Source organism: Gopherus flavomarginatus, chromosome 6 (genome assembly GCF_025201925.1).
Source record: "Gopherus flavomarginatus isolate rGopFla2 chromosome 6, rGopFla2.mat.asm, whole genome shotgun sequence".
In the NCBI taxonomy this organism is placed as follows: Eukaryota; Metazoa; Chordata; order Testudines; family Testudinidae; genus Gopherus; species Gopherus flavomarginatus.
This window is the reverse complement of record NC_066622.1, coordinates 126,004,086-126,020,191: the sequence shown is the minus strand read 5'-3', so window position 1 is coordinate 126,020,191 and position 16,106 is coordinate 126,004,086. Positions and strand designations below refer to the sequence as shown.

General features: G+C 39.1%; 1 protein-coding gene across 1 annotated transcript in view; it reads left to right on the top strand.

Moving 5' to 3' along the window:
* Positions 1-3,596: 3,596 nt before the first annotated feature.
* Positions 3,597-16,106, top strand: part of CCDC172 (coiled-coil domain containing 172) — a 35,614-nt gene continuing 23,104 nt past the window's right edge. Inside the window, exons 1-6 of the mRNA XM_050959070.1 lie at positions 3,597-3,675; positions 5,263-5,348; positions 8,967-9,083; positions 10,151-10,316; positions 11,277-11,378; positions 14,189-14,291. Coding sequence (XP_050815027.1) covers positions 3,597-3,675; positions 5,263-5,348; positions 8,967-9,083; positions 10,151-10,316; positions 11,277-11,378; positions 14,189-14,291 — 653 coding nt within the window. The remainder of the gene's footprint in view (positions 3,676-5,262; positions 5,349-8,966; positions 9,084-10,150; positions 10,317-11,276; positions 11,379-14,188; positions 14,292-16,106) is intronic.

Genomic DNA, 16,106 nt, shown 5'->3' with positions numbered 1-16,106 from the left:
CTTGAATAAAAACTGTCCCCTGCCCCCACAATGCCAAGCACCTATTTCAGGAGCACTTTGTTGACCTCCAGCCACTTTCATGCACTTTGGTTTCATATTGAAATTATTCAGTATTCTGTTTCTTTCAAGAGTGTTTTATTAGCTGTGCCTTTGATATTGCTGAATGGACAGCTGGACTTGATGGGTAATCAGAAGAGGGACAGGCAGTCCAAATCCTACAGGTAAACAAGAGAAAAATGGCTAGGAAAAAACAAACATTAAATGTATTCAAAATAGGAGAAGAAATGTATTTATAAACTATTCCCTGTTTCTGTATTTTCGATCTTTCTACTGTTATTTTTAGAGGGAGGCCATATTACCTAACTTAGTTCTACTACAGCCTTATTTTCCTTTTACTCCCACCAAAAATAGTTTTCTACAAAGGTTATTTCTCTTAAAATGACATTTAACAGGTTCATGACTCACAAGGCACTAGAGGCATCACAAGGCTACCAATGTGCACCTTCTTGTAGCTTTTTCCTATACCAAAATGTGTAGCACGCTATTCTACTGTGCATATGAAGTCTCTGAATTTGCCCATTAAACCAGATTAATAGCTCAGGAGAAGCCATTTTGGTTTAAATGACTGATTAATGAGTAAATGTCTACATAAATCTTAACACAAAAGGATCTAATGATTGCATGAGTTGTATCCAGCCATTCAGCTGACTGTTAACTTTTAACCAATAGTACCTCTGTAGTCTGGGTTATACAGCTACAAACATTGCTCCTGATTCTGAGAGGGAGTCTTCCTCTTGCTAGTGACTGTGTAGTGGTGTTTTTTTTCTGGTCCCAATCTCCCTGTGCCCAGGAGGTATCCCATTGCCTTCAGTGGAACTCCTCTCATAGGTGAAAGTCCATGTTACTGTGTGCAAACACAGGATTGGTGCTTTAGACATTTCACAGCTGCCTATGGCCCCCTTCTTCCCAGAGGTGAACTCTGTCCAAGCAGATTGCCATAAAACAATCAAGACAGGGAGAATGACCCACATTCTGTGTCCCACAGCATCTTAGCATGAAAGGCAAGGCATTTCTCATGTCACGTTTGGTTGGATAGAAAATGTTTTTAAAGGCCAAAGACTCTGGCATCTCTGTGTGGCTGTGTTCGAGACTTCTGTTACGAGGAAAAAGAGGGGGTCCACAGTGTGGAAGATTGAGAAAAGCAAAAATCCCAACCCATCCTCCCCCTTTTTTTAAAAGTTATGAACATGCTTAAATATACACAAGATCAGTACCTAATTTTAGACATGCTGCGTTGAATAAGAGCAATAAACAAGGGAGAAGAGAATAAGAGCTACTCAGAGTTCCTGTACATCCTGAAGGTTCCATTAATTTTTTTTTAATTTATAAATATTTCTAAATATTTAGAGGATAGCAGGGGGAAGAGGTTTCAAATTTATATTTCAGGCTATCAAAATTATATTGTTTTTGAAAAAATCTGACACTAAATTTTGAAAAAATCTGACACAAATTTAAAAATACATGCATTTAAATTGACAAGTTTCAGAGTAGCAGCCATGTTAGTCTGTATCTGCAAAAAAGAACAGGAGTACTTGTGGCTTCTTAGAGACTAATAAATTTATTTGAGCATAAGCTTTCGTGGGCTACAGCCCACTTCATCGGATGCATAGACTGGAACATCAGCAGGAGAAAAAAAACTTTTGAAGTGATAAACAAGATGACCATGTTAAGTAATCTCACACCTTCTATTGGCCTCTCACAGTTGGTATGGCTACTTCCACCTTTTCATGTTCTTTGTATATATAAATATCTTCTTGCTGTACGTTCCAGTCTATGCATCCGATGAAGTGGGTTGTAGCCCACGAAAGCTTATGCTCAAATGAATTTGTTAGTCTCTAAGGTGCCACAAGTACTCCTGTTCTTTTTAAATTGAAAAGTGTTCTTATGCTTAGCTCCACTTAGTAACAAAATCTCTCTCCCCACCCCCTTCTTACACAAATTAGAGTTTGTAGAGAAAACTTTACTACTGTCACAGCACCTTGATTACAAAAGGCAATTACTAATTCTGAAGTACATTAAAAAGACATGACCTGATTAGGGCATGATGATTAAGATACAGATATAGATTAAGATTAGGATGCACTGATATGACCTACAAAATAAAATTAAAACCACCGTAGGAAAAAGCCAACAATTTACAAAAGGTCTTATTCTTTGCATGGCTCTAGTTAAACAGGAATGCATTAACATTTAGTTTTGACCCTGCAAGTATTTACATACGTATTTAACTTTACACATGAGTAGTCTCACTGAACTCAATGAGACTACTATGTGTAGTTATGCATGTGCATGTTTGCAGAATTGAGGCCCAAGTCACAGCTACCAAGCTGAACTCTAAAGACTATTTCACTTCCTCCATCCTGAATTTCAAGACTTCTTTACCAGAGCTGTAAAAGGGCTCACTGGGCATCCTCAGATATCGAGAAATGCACTATAGTTGGATTCTGGCTTCCTCTATTATGAAGAACAGTTCCTTTCCCATAATTTGAGACTGGAGCCCTGCCACAAAGAGCAGCTCTTCTAATATGTGACACAGAACACCATCCTGGCATACAGCAGCTTTCTCACAGTTTGAAACATGAAAGCCCCTGTTGCAACCATAGCAGTAAAGTCTTGAAAACTTCAAAGAATGGTTTTCATTTTATTTTTTGCCTTTATCCCAAGATATTGTAGTTCTTTTTCTTTAATTTTTATAAAATGACTTGTTCACTCACAGGCTCAGGTAAGAAATAGCTATCTGAATTGTCAAAAGTTCCCCATTTCACTAATAGTTTCCATTTTTCCTTTGGCCTTTGGTTAGGAAGCTTCACTACTAAAACGCTTTCCTAAATTCATCTTTGTGAACTCTTCTCTCTGTTTCACTTTGTGCCAATTTAAAAATAAAATCATATCAGTTTCACATAAGATGGGTCAGTTTCATGTTTTCAAGTTTCATCAGAGCCTTATTTTGTTCAACAGTAGCTTGACTATAATATAACATTTTGCTGAAGTTGTTTCATCCCGTTAACTCTGAAACATTGTACAACGAGGACTACCACCCCTTCCTCTATGTATTAAGATTACCTCTGCCCCACACCAATCCAATCTTCTCCACCAGCAGACCCCCCGCTACCTCCCATGCTCTCTCCATCCAATCCGTTCCCTCTGCTGCCCCCCAAAACCACCAGCCTCTTCTACTGCTGAGATCGTCTTTTCCCACCCCTCAACCCAGCCTCCTTCCTCTGCTCTAACCTCAGGCTTCCCTGCCTCACGGGCTGGTTCTGGGGCTTCTCCTCAGCTGCACAAACCCCTCTGGAGGGACTGTTCCTCCAGACACTGGTCGGGAGGTAGAGAGGCAGGAACTGAGGTGGCCAGGCAGGAGGAGGGGTAGGTGTGAGGGACTGAGCACAAGGCTGCTGCTAAAGGGAGAGGAGTCAGGTTTAGTGAAGAGCTCCCTACCCCCCTGTGAGGGGCCTCTGAAGTGGTGAATAAGTCTCCCAGCGACAGGGAAATAACCCCAAGTCCTGCCCCCCCCCCGTTCATCCCAGGAGACAGAAATGAGCCTGGACTCCCTGTTCCAGCAAATTCTCCTCACAGAGCAGCAAGCGGAGGAGAAGCGGCGCCTCATGCACCAAGGTCAGCCACACGGCCGCCATCTTGTGCCTGATGCAGCGAGGACGGCTGGGGTGCCTGTGGTCACACCAGGGGCGGCTCTAGATATTTTGCCACCCCAAGCACTGCAGGCAGGCTGCCTTCAGCGGCCTGCCTGCGGGAGGTCCCTGGTCCCGCGAATTTGGCGGCAGCCTGTGGGAGGTCCGCCGAAGCCACGGGACCAGCGGACCCTCCACAGGCATGCCGCCGAAGGCAACCTGCCTGCCGCCCTCGCAGCGACCGGCAGAGCGCCCCCCGTGGCTTGCCGCCCCAGGCACGCACTTGGCGTGCTGGTGCCTGGAGCCGCCCCTGGGTCACACAACTCCATGGTTCCCAGAGAGCCCTGAATGGCAGTGAGGTTTTTCCTCCGTCTTGTGGTGGGGGTGGTGTTTTCAAGCAAAGTCAGTAAATGCTGACTGAGCCTTTCCTCTGGAGTATATTGACTCCTAGATTATAAGGCCTGAAGGGACCTCCAGAGTATTTAGTCTCACCTGTATAACACAGGCCAGAGAGTTACCCTGTCATTCTTGTACTGAGCCCAATAACTCGAGTTCCTGTCCTCCTCACCATCTCCTGTTTCAATAGTTCTAGTGAATTCCATAGGGACTCAGGGCAGCCCTGCAATAGACACACGTGGGCTGGCTTTGAAAGAGCCTATCTCCCTTCTCCTGTGTGTGAATACAGCAGGGTCAGGCTTGTATCATCCTCACACACAGCCTTGCCAACATGTAATTTTTTTATCATGAGATTCATGATATTTGTTGTTATTCTTAAAGCCCCAATTCCTGGAATCATGTTATTACAAGCAAATCTCAGTGCTCGCTCACTCTTATTAAAAAAAAAAAAAAAAAAAAAGAGTACATTTCTATCCTCCCGGTGGTGGAGGAAAGATAAAAAACAAACCCAAAGGCTCTAAACCAGAAGGTGAATAAAAAGGATCTACTATTTTTTTAATCTCATGATTTTTAAGCTGACCTCATAATATTGAGGGGGCTAAGTCATGATTTTCTGAATGCTTGGGTCTGGCAATACTGCAGTCTAGACCTGTAGTTTGAACTCTACAAAATCTGCTTTCAGAAAATGTAATTGCCTGGAGTGTAGTGGGAACTTTAGGAAGTTTGTCCAAGATTACATAGAAAACCGCCAGCAGATTTAGAAACAGAACCCCTGTATCTTGTCTCCTTGCCTGTTGTTTTAATCCCTTGGTCATGGTATAGCAGAGTATCAACAAGGTACTTTACTATACAGTAAAACAGATGACCCTTACTTTAAATCAAATTTCCAAAGCTAGCTATCTGAATTATCTACGCAAATGTCATGTTTGCCCACACTAAAGTAGTAATTAGGCACTTGTTTGTTTGCAATTGAATGTCAATTTCCACTTCTAGTAACTGATGACAGTGACAGTAGCTGTTATAGGAAAACCAATGTGATTAGATAGAAGTCTAGCAATTATATGTCTCTACTGAAGTCATCTTTCTACACCACTCTATCTGCAAGCAACAAATTGTTAAAAGAATCTCACTTTCACCAATTGATTTCATGTGTTTAAAGGTTCCTTTTGTATTGCAGTTAAATTAGACATAAACAGAACTCATGAAAAAATTAAGCAAATAACAGAAGAGCTGAATGAAGCAAAAATAAAATTAGAAACTAAGGTAGAGTAGTAATACTTATAATATGTTAATTATCGTTATAGATAAATGGCTCTTATTTTAATACATTATTCATGAACACTTTGAAGCAGTATACTTCATGTAGTGTTTATATTAATTATCATAGTGTTTATGTATGTATTTGTATGCATTTCTATAATGCTCATCGCCATAGTATCTGAACACTTCACAAGAACATCGGCCTGCCGTTTTGATCCCAGTCCTGTAAGACTCACCATTCAGACTGACCCCTGAGACTGCAGGGAGCCCCAGGGGCCTCAGTAGGATTCCATATGGGCTCAGGGGTATACCAATCTGGTTATTTTTACAAGCTTGGGGTCTTGATGTAGAAGGTAGAACACTCCTTCCTTCTCCTTTATTAACACTCTAAGATACATGGAGTTTGTTCACACACACGCTTCACTGCCCACTTCCATTCAATAACGGCCTTACCTAGTGTGCACTGAAGTAAATTAAGAGAGTCCCAAAATTGACTTTAGTGAGCTTTGGATCAGGCCTTAAGAGTTCCCACCTCATTCACACATCAGTAATTCTATTTGTGTTACTCACTGTCCAGCATGTACAAAGATTGCACTTATAGTTTGGCTAGTGCCACTGTAGACAGAACCACCTTTCTAGCCAGACCAGTTAGTGCTCAGCCACTCACTTTTACATTTTCTAATTTCTTTTTCCATATAGTAGATGTGGAGCCTTGTTTTGAGACATGTACTCCCATTTTATACTCTCAGTTTTGTCAGTACTAATAATTGTGGGTGAAACTGATGTAAGAAACCCACTTGTTTGTGCCTGCAAATGAGGTCTAAATGTGCTCTTAAATATCTGCACCCACAAAATTGTAGGTGCATAGTAAGCATGCAGACAGAGGCTCCTTTTAGAGTCAGGCCTATGTTATCTCTAGTATTTTACCTATAAAATAACAGAAATAGGTTACAGATAAATCTTGCAATCTTCTGGATTGTGCTTTGTGCCCCCTTTTAACTTTTACTGCCAGACTCCTATTTTTACCAACACTTATTATACTACTAATTCATTTGGTAAGGTGAATGAATGGTTTGGTGGTGATACCCATATCTCCAAAAATATAGGCTGTTGTGTGGTTTGCCAGTGGTATGCACTTCAATGCTACTGTGATAGGTGCTATAAAACCCCCTAAAATAGATTAAGATATGTTGGGGGGGGGGAAGAATCCACATACTTGTTTAGAAATTTTTACTAGTTACAAATTTAGACCTTGATTTGGCAAACAGTTACACATATGCATGTCAACAGCCCGATTGACTTCAATGAAACTAGTGAGCATAAATGTTTCAAAGATCAGAACCCAATATGGATCTACAATAGGAACTGGTCTTTAATCAGTACAAGGTTGGAATGTTTGATATTTGCTAGGTAACCAACCCCCTGTAGTCCTGCTTATAAAATTAATTTATGAGAATCACAATTTTATTTTTATACCCCTAATTTCTTATTGATTCATTTTAGTTTATAATTGTGGTTTGCATGGTAGGTATCAGAGGACTCAAAAGTAAAACAATTGCTGTACATGACTAGTGGAGAAAGGTGAAGATGCATTCCGAATTGATTCCAGTGTCTTTTATACATTAATTAATTATATTTTACCAATGTGTACAACAGTAGATTTTATTTGCTTGTTTAGTTTGAAATTGATTCATTTATCAAAAGGAAATGATGCAGGCAATAAAGGAAATGCCAAAATGCATTATTTCAATCAAATAATATTTCAATACAAAGATTATAAATTGACTAGTGAGATTACTTACATTGTCAATTATTTTTCAATATCTAAAATTTAGCTTATTCTACAAATTCTCAATGTATCTACTGCAATTAATATAATCAAACTACTACTAAGTAATAATATAATATTAAAGTCCTCCTCCAAATAAATGTATGTCATTTCTTCCCTCTCCCCCCGCCCCATCTCAGCCCAAGCCTGAACAAGCAGATGAGCCTTAGAATTCAAAAATGTTTTGACATCTATTTCACAGAGACTGCTTGTGGTCAAGAGAACGCTCCTAGGAAATATTTTTTTTTCTGTTCTGTAAAACCAGCTAGCATGTAATTAGAACTTGATTTATAGCATTTTGCCTTTCATGGCTCAATGATTTCTTTACAAAAAATTATTGCAAAGTAATAGATTATGAAGGCACTTTGAGGCCAAAGAAACTGCAATAAGCCTGGTTATATTCAGTAATATAAATACAGAAGCACAATATTAGTAACTTCCTTTGAATCAGTACGTAACAATAAATTATCCCAAAGCTCTTGATATTGGAGGAACAAGCTCCTTGACACCTTTACTAAAATATGGTTGGTATGTGAGGAGAAAATCTGGCCCATTGTTTTCCAAATTCTCCTAATTTTGCCTGAGCTTCATTACTATTGATACTATCACCATTTTCCCTGTTATTCAGGCATATCAACTTGACTGTACCCTCTCTCAACTCGCATATGTAGACAGTTTCCAAATCATGTTGCTTCTTCTTCCATAATATCTCTAATATTTGTCCTTTTCTTGCCATCCACACCACTAAAACTACCATATAGACTCTCACCGTATTTCCTCTTGACTAGTGCAATCTCATCCTCCGTGGGCTTCCTGACAGCCGCTTTGCTCCCTTGTCATCAGTTCAAAACACTGCTAAGATCACTTTCCTTAACCAGTGTTTTGACCGTTTCAACCCTCTCTTTGAGTCCCTTTATTGGTTCCCACTCACCATCACATCAGATGCTTCTGGTGCTTGCCTTTAAAATCCTTCAACAACATAGTTGTTCCCTACTTATCTACTCTTGTATCTTATCATATTTTGTTCCTCTATGCTTGCTTAATTGTAAACCTCCAACCATGGTTGTGCCACAAAATCATGAAGAATTCTCCTTGATGGGTATGCACAAATTAGTTGAGCAGCCTACCTCATCAGCTGAAGTACTGTTTAAAAAAATTAAATCTGAAAATACAAATGTGTGCAGAAGGAAGGTTTTTAGTTTATTTGGCGTTTTATAGTAGAACTGTCTTCAGCCCAAAGCTTGGTCCCTTCATTACATTTCCCTGGCTGCTAGTTCTCACAGTTATACTGGGAAAATGTATGAGACCATCAATTCCTACTTCATTGTCTGTAGTAGAAGAGGCATAGCATAAATAGTTCTCTATGGCTAACCCCAGACATTCAGAGAAGAGCACAATAACTTTGGATTTTTGTCCCTTTGAAGTTTATCTATGTCTGACTTGATGATATCTGGTTAGATGAAGAAAAACTCACCCCTATGTTAAGCTATCTAAAAGACTGTATGCTCTGTTGAGTCTCTCTCCATTCCAGATGAAACATTTTCTGGTTAAAAATGAGAGTTAAGGACTCAGTTCTCTATATTGGGAACAGCACTGATCTTAGCCTCTGAAGAGGGGATACTGCTGCAAAGAATTGTGATTAGATTGAAGCTAATGAGAAAAGACCCATTAAGCTTCCATGGTCCAGCAGCTATGCAGACTATTTTTTTTTCTGGATAAGGCTTTTTATGTGCAAAACCTATACATCATGTGTACTTATTTTTATCACCTATAATCTTTTGTTCTCTTTGAAGGTTCAACAGCTGTCTGAAAAGCTCTTCTACTTACAGCTTTTGAAGAACCGTGAAGACATCTTAGAGAAAAAGAAAGTTGAACTTATGAATCAAAGGAGTATTTTTCTCAAAATCTTTGTATGTTTCCAGTTATACTATTTAGGAGAGTTCAGTTTTACAAAATACTGTATGACTACAGTCAGTTTTATATTTAGAAAAAAACTGGACACTAATTATGAAAATCTGAATGATTAAAATTTGTTTTGGTTCTAACAAATTAAAACACAACGAAATTCAGAATCTCACTCCAAACTTTAATCCGTGATATTAGATATCTACCTGCTGGATTACCTTTAAAAACTTTTCAGTTGTCTTTATAATTTAGTATTACTGCAGTGTCTAGCATAGTCTAAATTATAAAGACAACCGAAAAAGACAGAATAAGGAATACTATAAATATTATTACATTAATGCTACTTAGCTATAAAAGCAAAATTGCTGTCCTCTGATGGAATGTGAATTTGCTATCAACTGTATCAGTTGTATCCAATCAGATTTATCAGGTTATCTTTTCTTGTTTACAAGGGAAATCACTTTTTATTTAAATTAGTATTCAGATAAGAGCTTTGAATGGAATTTAATCTTGTCATTGACTTTATGAATGTATTTTTCTATAAATGAAAGTTTTTATTTAAAAAACAAATACTTTAAATTTGGGACCTACTCTAAAAGGCACTGAGAAACCCCATATTCCCTAACAGGATCAGCTCTCTTAGGCTATATTTTGGGAGCTTAAATAGTGCAGTGGCCTTGTCCTGAACTTCTGCAGAGGAGTGAATTTCACCCTTAATGAGCAATTTAAAGAACCAAAAAGAATGACCACTTTGTGCCATTGATTTTAAGCAAAACTCTCCATTGATTTCAACACATGCTTAAAAATTGATAGCATAATGTGGCCTCTAACACTAATGACACAGCACTATTATTATAGAACATGCTCCTTTCATTTTGTCACAGGAGTGAAACAGTAAGATTAATCCAACAGAAGTAATGATGGAGATCTAGATCATTTCCCTGTTTTTCCAGGTTACAAATAGAATACATACTGATTTTACATAGTTATAAGAGGATAAAACTGTATTTCAGCTTGATTATTTTAACAAAGATTCTATTTTCCTCTGTGTATTTTCTTTCCACCTTTCTAGTCAGATACAAAGAGGAAAATGATTGAAGAAGAGGAGAATTTTATTAAGGAAATCACAGATTTTAACAATGAGTACGGACTAACATGTAACAGAGAGCTTTTGATTAGAAAAAAAGCCAAGACTGAAATACGTGACTTAGAAACTAAGGCAAATATTTTGAAAAATGGTACGTCTTATGTTAAACTATTTTATCTTGGACTGCTAGAGAATACAAATGACTAAAACTTAACTGAGTAAAGCAATAGTTTAAAACTGATTGCCTTCCTAGCTGGATATTTCTCTTAGGGCTAGATTGTGAGATCATGATCTGCCCTGAATAAGGGGCAGTGTGTTGGTGTGGCTATATTGCCCAGTACACTCTCTCCCACTCATTTGTGCTATGTGGGGAAGTACAAGTTCTGCGGTCCCTGCATCTACTCCTGCACAGCTGTCCAGGAGGTCATAGCCAACACAGAGGCATAGGGGGGTGCACATTGCATTACAGTGTTACATGGACCACAATTAAGCCCTCAATGATTATTGACCACATAGCTTTGAGTCCTACAAGCCCTTCTAAATTCAGTGGGAGTTACATGCACAGGTACCTCACGGGATTGGTGCTTTATAGTTATTGTCTGAAACAGGATCCTATGACCTTTTGAGCTAAAGTACAGAATATAAGATTATCATAGCAGGTAGTCTAACCATGGCATTTCTTGTTCCTCTTCCTTGCTGACTGGGCAGTCATTCTTTGTGCTAGCCATAGACTACACTAGTAACAAAGGCAATGGCTACTTGGACCATTTCAGTTCCTATTTCTCCAGGTGAACTCAACTCATCCATCTGGCAATAAAGTCCAGAGTCCTAGCAACATGAACACGGGTAAAAAATTTCTCTCTCCAGACAATTTGACTTGACAGACTTAATTCATCATGCACCTGTTCCTTGTATTCCCTGTTTGTAGATACAGATAATTCTAATAGAGTTGTCCATATGTAATTTCTTGTACACCAGGCTAAATGTATTTTTAGCCTAATGTCCTTTTAGAATACCCGAAAATGGTTAGAAGTAATTAAAGAGTATTTAAGATTATACCATGAAGATTAAAACTGTAATACATTTTAACTTAAAATATATTTCTTCTTAGAAATGGAGTCAATGGAACGTGAAAATGCTCAGTTAAATGCACTCCAGCTGCAGAAGAATGAATTAAAGCAGGATTTATTTACTCTCCAGAGCAAACTCAAAGGTATTTAATGTGTTTGATAATCACTTATTATGATAATCATTTGTGATTTGACAAACATATTTGACAAATAGTTCCCCTCAGACATTTTTCACAGAAGTAAGAATGTCCCAATGACTATTCATTGTCTTAATGAAAGATATGAATTGTTACTTAGAATGACAATGGATAGGGAAAGAGTTAGAATGGATGTATAGCTTGGTATTTAGGGACTCACCTGGGGAGGCGGGATACCCAACTCCATGCTCCAGTGACAATTTTTTAGAAGTAGAACACAGCTTCAAGAGAAGAGACTGAAAAAGACGCATACTAGAATATCCATAGCCCAGTGATAGCAGTGCACTACTCTTCTGAAATGTGGGAGACCCCAACTAACATCTCTTCTCCACATCAGGCAGTGGGAAGAATTGAACCTAGGTCTCCCACATCCCAGGTGAGCGCCCTTATCACTGAGGTAAAACCCATACATTTATAAACATTTTCAAACTTAGATTCACCAAACCATTTTTTTAAATGTCATTTTTGGTTTGACTGAAAACTTCTTCTTGAAAACCAAAAAAAGCCATTGTCCATCTAGCCTTAATGAGGAGCTGTTTATCCTGCTAATCTTTTCATATATAATACAGCACTGATTTAGAATGAGGACATGAGAAATATATATGCATGTGACTTGATTTACAAAAGAACCAACAAAAGGTGACAAAGTAAAAGTTTTTGTCAGCATGCTAGTGGTGCATATCGGGAATAAAATAAAGCAGGAGCATCGGCTAACTCAGGATAATCTGGGGTCTGAACCTGCTCTCACTGAAGTCAAAACAGTAGGTGTTACCATTGTCTTCTGTGGAAGCAGGATAGGGGCCATAAAAGACAAAGATGCTTATAAAATTGAACCAGTAGTGTCACTCATTTCTAGACTATTTTTATCATTTATGGATAGATTGATAGTAATTTAGTTATCTACCCTTTCCCTCATTTCCTTTCAGTTCCTGTTTCCATCATTCCTTTCCCCAACCTCACCTTCCTTTTCACTCTTTATAATACTGAAACAATCTCTCTCCGAAATACTTGTGTTTGAAATACAGCTCTGATCCATATATACTGTGACACCTCTTGATAGCCCATCATCTAGATTATTATATACAAGGATCTAGTAATAAAATGGATTTATTTGTGTGACACTTCAAATAGTGCAGAGTTCACTGGGTCCAACTTTTGTCCCATTTTGTTTAACACTGACGTCCATTCACCATCATAATTATTTACTGTACTATAGACTAGGGAGGCCACTGTGGGAAGTGCTGTGTAAATTCAGAACTAAGAGATGATGTCTGTCCCAAAGAACTTACAACATAAGAGTATTTGTATTCTGCCATGCAGAGGTGTGACTGAAGTATATACAGACATATATGAAATCAAAGCTAGTTTGAGTAACAGCAGCAGCACTGGTGTCTGCACAGGCTACGCCTGCCTGCCAGAACCCTGCATACATACTCGAGCAGTCACCAACCATGCTGCCGCAGCTTCACTAGCTATCTTTGTTGAGTTTTAAGGAGGGTTTTGGAGGAAGGTAATGATGTAGATTTGCAAATGGTAGATTTGCCCCTCCCAACTCCAAGGAACTGCATGTGATAAGGAATGAAGGGTTTGTTTAAAAATTGTACAAGTGGGTGATGGCATCATGGGCCGACTGGAGGTGGGAGTCAACATCTCAATACTGAATGAGAGAGAACTAGGGTGTGATAGGCCATGAAGGGCCTTGAAAATGAAGACAGACATCTTATGTTTCATGTAATAGAGAAGGGGGAGCCAGGAGAGGGATGCAAAGACAGGAGTGATAGGATCAAAGTGACAGGACAGAAAAATGAACTTGGCAGCAGCATTTGGAATGGATACAAGCAGGGCAAGACTACATTTGTCAAGGCCAGAGAAAAATCTGAAAGAATCAGCAATATTTAGTCAGCCTGGAGGTGAGGACCTACAAAGAAGTCCAAGTCAAACATGATGCCCATGACATGGGTCTGAGTGACAGGAAGGATGGCTGTATTGTCCACAGTGATTGAGAAAACAGGTATTGAGGAAGGCTTGGGGGAATGGGCAGGAGATAAGAAGCTGAGTTTTAGCCATGGTCATCTTGAGCTAACGACTAGACATCGGTAAGCATGTGTCAGAGAGACAGGCCAAGATTTTAGTTTGGACAAAGGGAGATAGGCCTAGAGCCAAAAGATAGATCTGAGAGCCATCAACATAGAGATGGTTGAATTTGTGTTTACAGATGAGATTAGTGTGTATGTGTAGAGTAGGAGGAAAATCAGGAGACAAGAGTTATGGAAAGAAAAGAAAAAAAACAGTTGACTGTGTCAAAGGCAGCTGACATGTCAAGGAGAATGAGGATGAAGTACTGGTTCTGAGATTTGGCTAAAATAGTATAATAAAGCCAATCTTTTATTTTTATTAAATCTACAAAACTTTGGGTATAAAATGGAAATAACCAGAACGTATGTATATTGTTTAAATAATACATATGTAATAGTAGTTGAACTAGGAAAGAAATGCCATAAATTGTTCTTTATGAGGTTAAAATTTTAATGTACAGATACTATAAGCATCCTGCAGATTTTGCAATTGCTTGAAAGATTACAGTTGCATGGTAACTACAACTGTAAAATATTTTAATTTATGTACTGTGATCTAATATAGTCACCTTCACAGCAATTTCCACAATAATTAGAACGTGTGAACTTATAAAATGCAGGCTGTATGTGAATACAGATGATTAATATATATTAGTAAGGACATTGTTATTTTACTTTTAGATACTGAAGAACAATTACGTGAAGCTGAAGACATTACAAAATGTTTAGAAGCAGAAAAAGTCAAAGTTAGTGAAAAGCCTCAGACTGACATTGAATGTTTAAGGTAATGATCATCAGTTGTATAGTTTAGTTTTCAAAATTAAACTTTGCCTTTATGATTTTGGACCATTGCTGTAACATCATGGTAGCTACACTAGGCTTAATTTTAGCTTTTTCTGCATAGTATTCCCTTTGAAGTCCAAAAAAATAATTAGTGTGTGTTACAGAACAAATCCTGTTGCCCTTACTTATGACATCCAGTTAAGTCAAAGACTTTGCTCCTTATTGTCTGGCTATACCAAAAAAAGGACAGGAGACACTTGATATGTATTTAATCAGGCCGCAACTTTATTATTAGATGTCCGGGACTACTCAGCAGATAAAAGTGTACAGTGCAGGTAACCCCATTTATTCCGTAATTACTCGGGAGGCTTCCACCAGCTCCTCCTCTTTTTCCAGCCAGATCCCTCCAGCACATCCTTTGCCAGGACCATACCATCCACCCTCCCTCCTCACAAGAAGGTTGAGGTGGGCTATAAGAAAAGGGGGTTGGCTCCCTGCCGTTCCAACCATAGGAGCCCCAAACTCCCTGCCCCATTCCGTTCCTTTAACCAGCATTTCCTTTTTATGTCCTTTACCAGGCCATTTATCTGGTCACTGGATGTCTTCCCTATCGAATACCTGCACTGGACATCTGCCTCACACTTACAAAATAAGTTGTGACATATAGCCTACCACCTTTTCTTCTTCCCTGATACCCGCTGTGGGGAAGGAGAAAGCCCTCCACTCCACTGAAGCCAATATAGTGGTGAGGGAAAAATTCCTTCCCAGCCCCCCTAAAAAGGAGCGACTAGCGCAATGCCCACAGCAGCTTCGAAATCCACCTGATCATCACACTTCAAAGGGAAGCGGGGGGTGCTGCCTTGCCTGCTGTGCTGTTTCAGCCTACAGAATGGAATGGTGATCCTAGTCCCTCTGCACCCATTGTGACCCATTGTGCAGTGATCTGAGGACACTGGATTCACATACATTTAGATCTGATCTATTTTCTCTGATCACTCCCACCCTCCCCAAGTGTGACTCTCTTCAAATGAAGCTACTGTGGAGTCACTCCTCTGGTGCATAAAAGGTGCATCAGCAACCCCGTATGGCTAGTTCTCTCATGGACATAAGTAAAATGCAGGACCATGGACTCAGTCTCTGCTCTATGTGAGTACTTGATCTTCCATCTTACTCACTTTCTGAAAAACAAAAACAAACAAACAAAAAAAGGACTTCCCAGTCCTGGAAATTGACATCTATCTTAGTTTGCCTAAATGTGACATTTCCCTTTCTATACAAATGTAAATTCTGCAATATCTTTCAAGGAGAATCCATAACTTTTCAATACAAAAATACTGAAGACATGTTAATATCCTGTTTTCTGAGGTTGGTGAAATTGTCCTTGGATGTAAGAACTCTTTAACCAAGCCAGGGCTGGTTCCAGGCACCAGTGAAGAAAGCAGGTGCCTGGGGTGGCCAATAGAAAGGAGTGGCGCTCCATCCGGTATTGGGGCAGCACCTCTTCTTCGGTGGCAATTCAGCGGTGGGTCCTTCACTGCTTGGGGTGGCAAAAAAGCTGGAGCTGGCCTTGAACCAAGCAAAGGAAAAGACTTCTTCATAGCAGAGGTCATCTGAAGTTTTCTTTTCCCCATGGAAATTTTTGATGAAAATGAAGTAACATTTGTCATCATCTAAATCTTCCATGGAAATTTGACTTTTCAGCTGAAAACTGAAAGATTGCAGCTATATTCTTTCAATTAAAACAGTTTCCAGGAGAATTTTGCTTCTCAAAAACCCAATTTCCTGTTGAGAAACAGTTTTCATAGAAAATCAACCA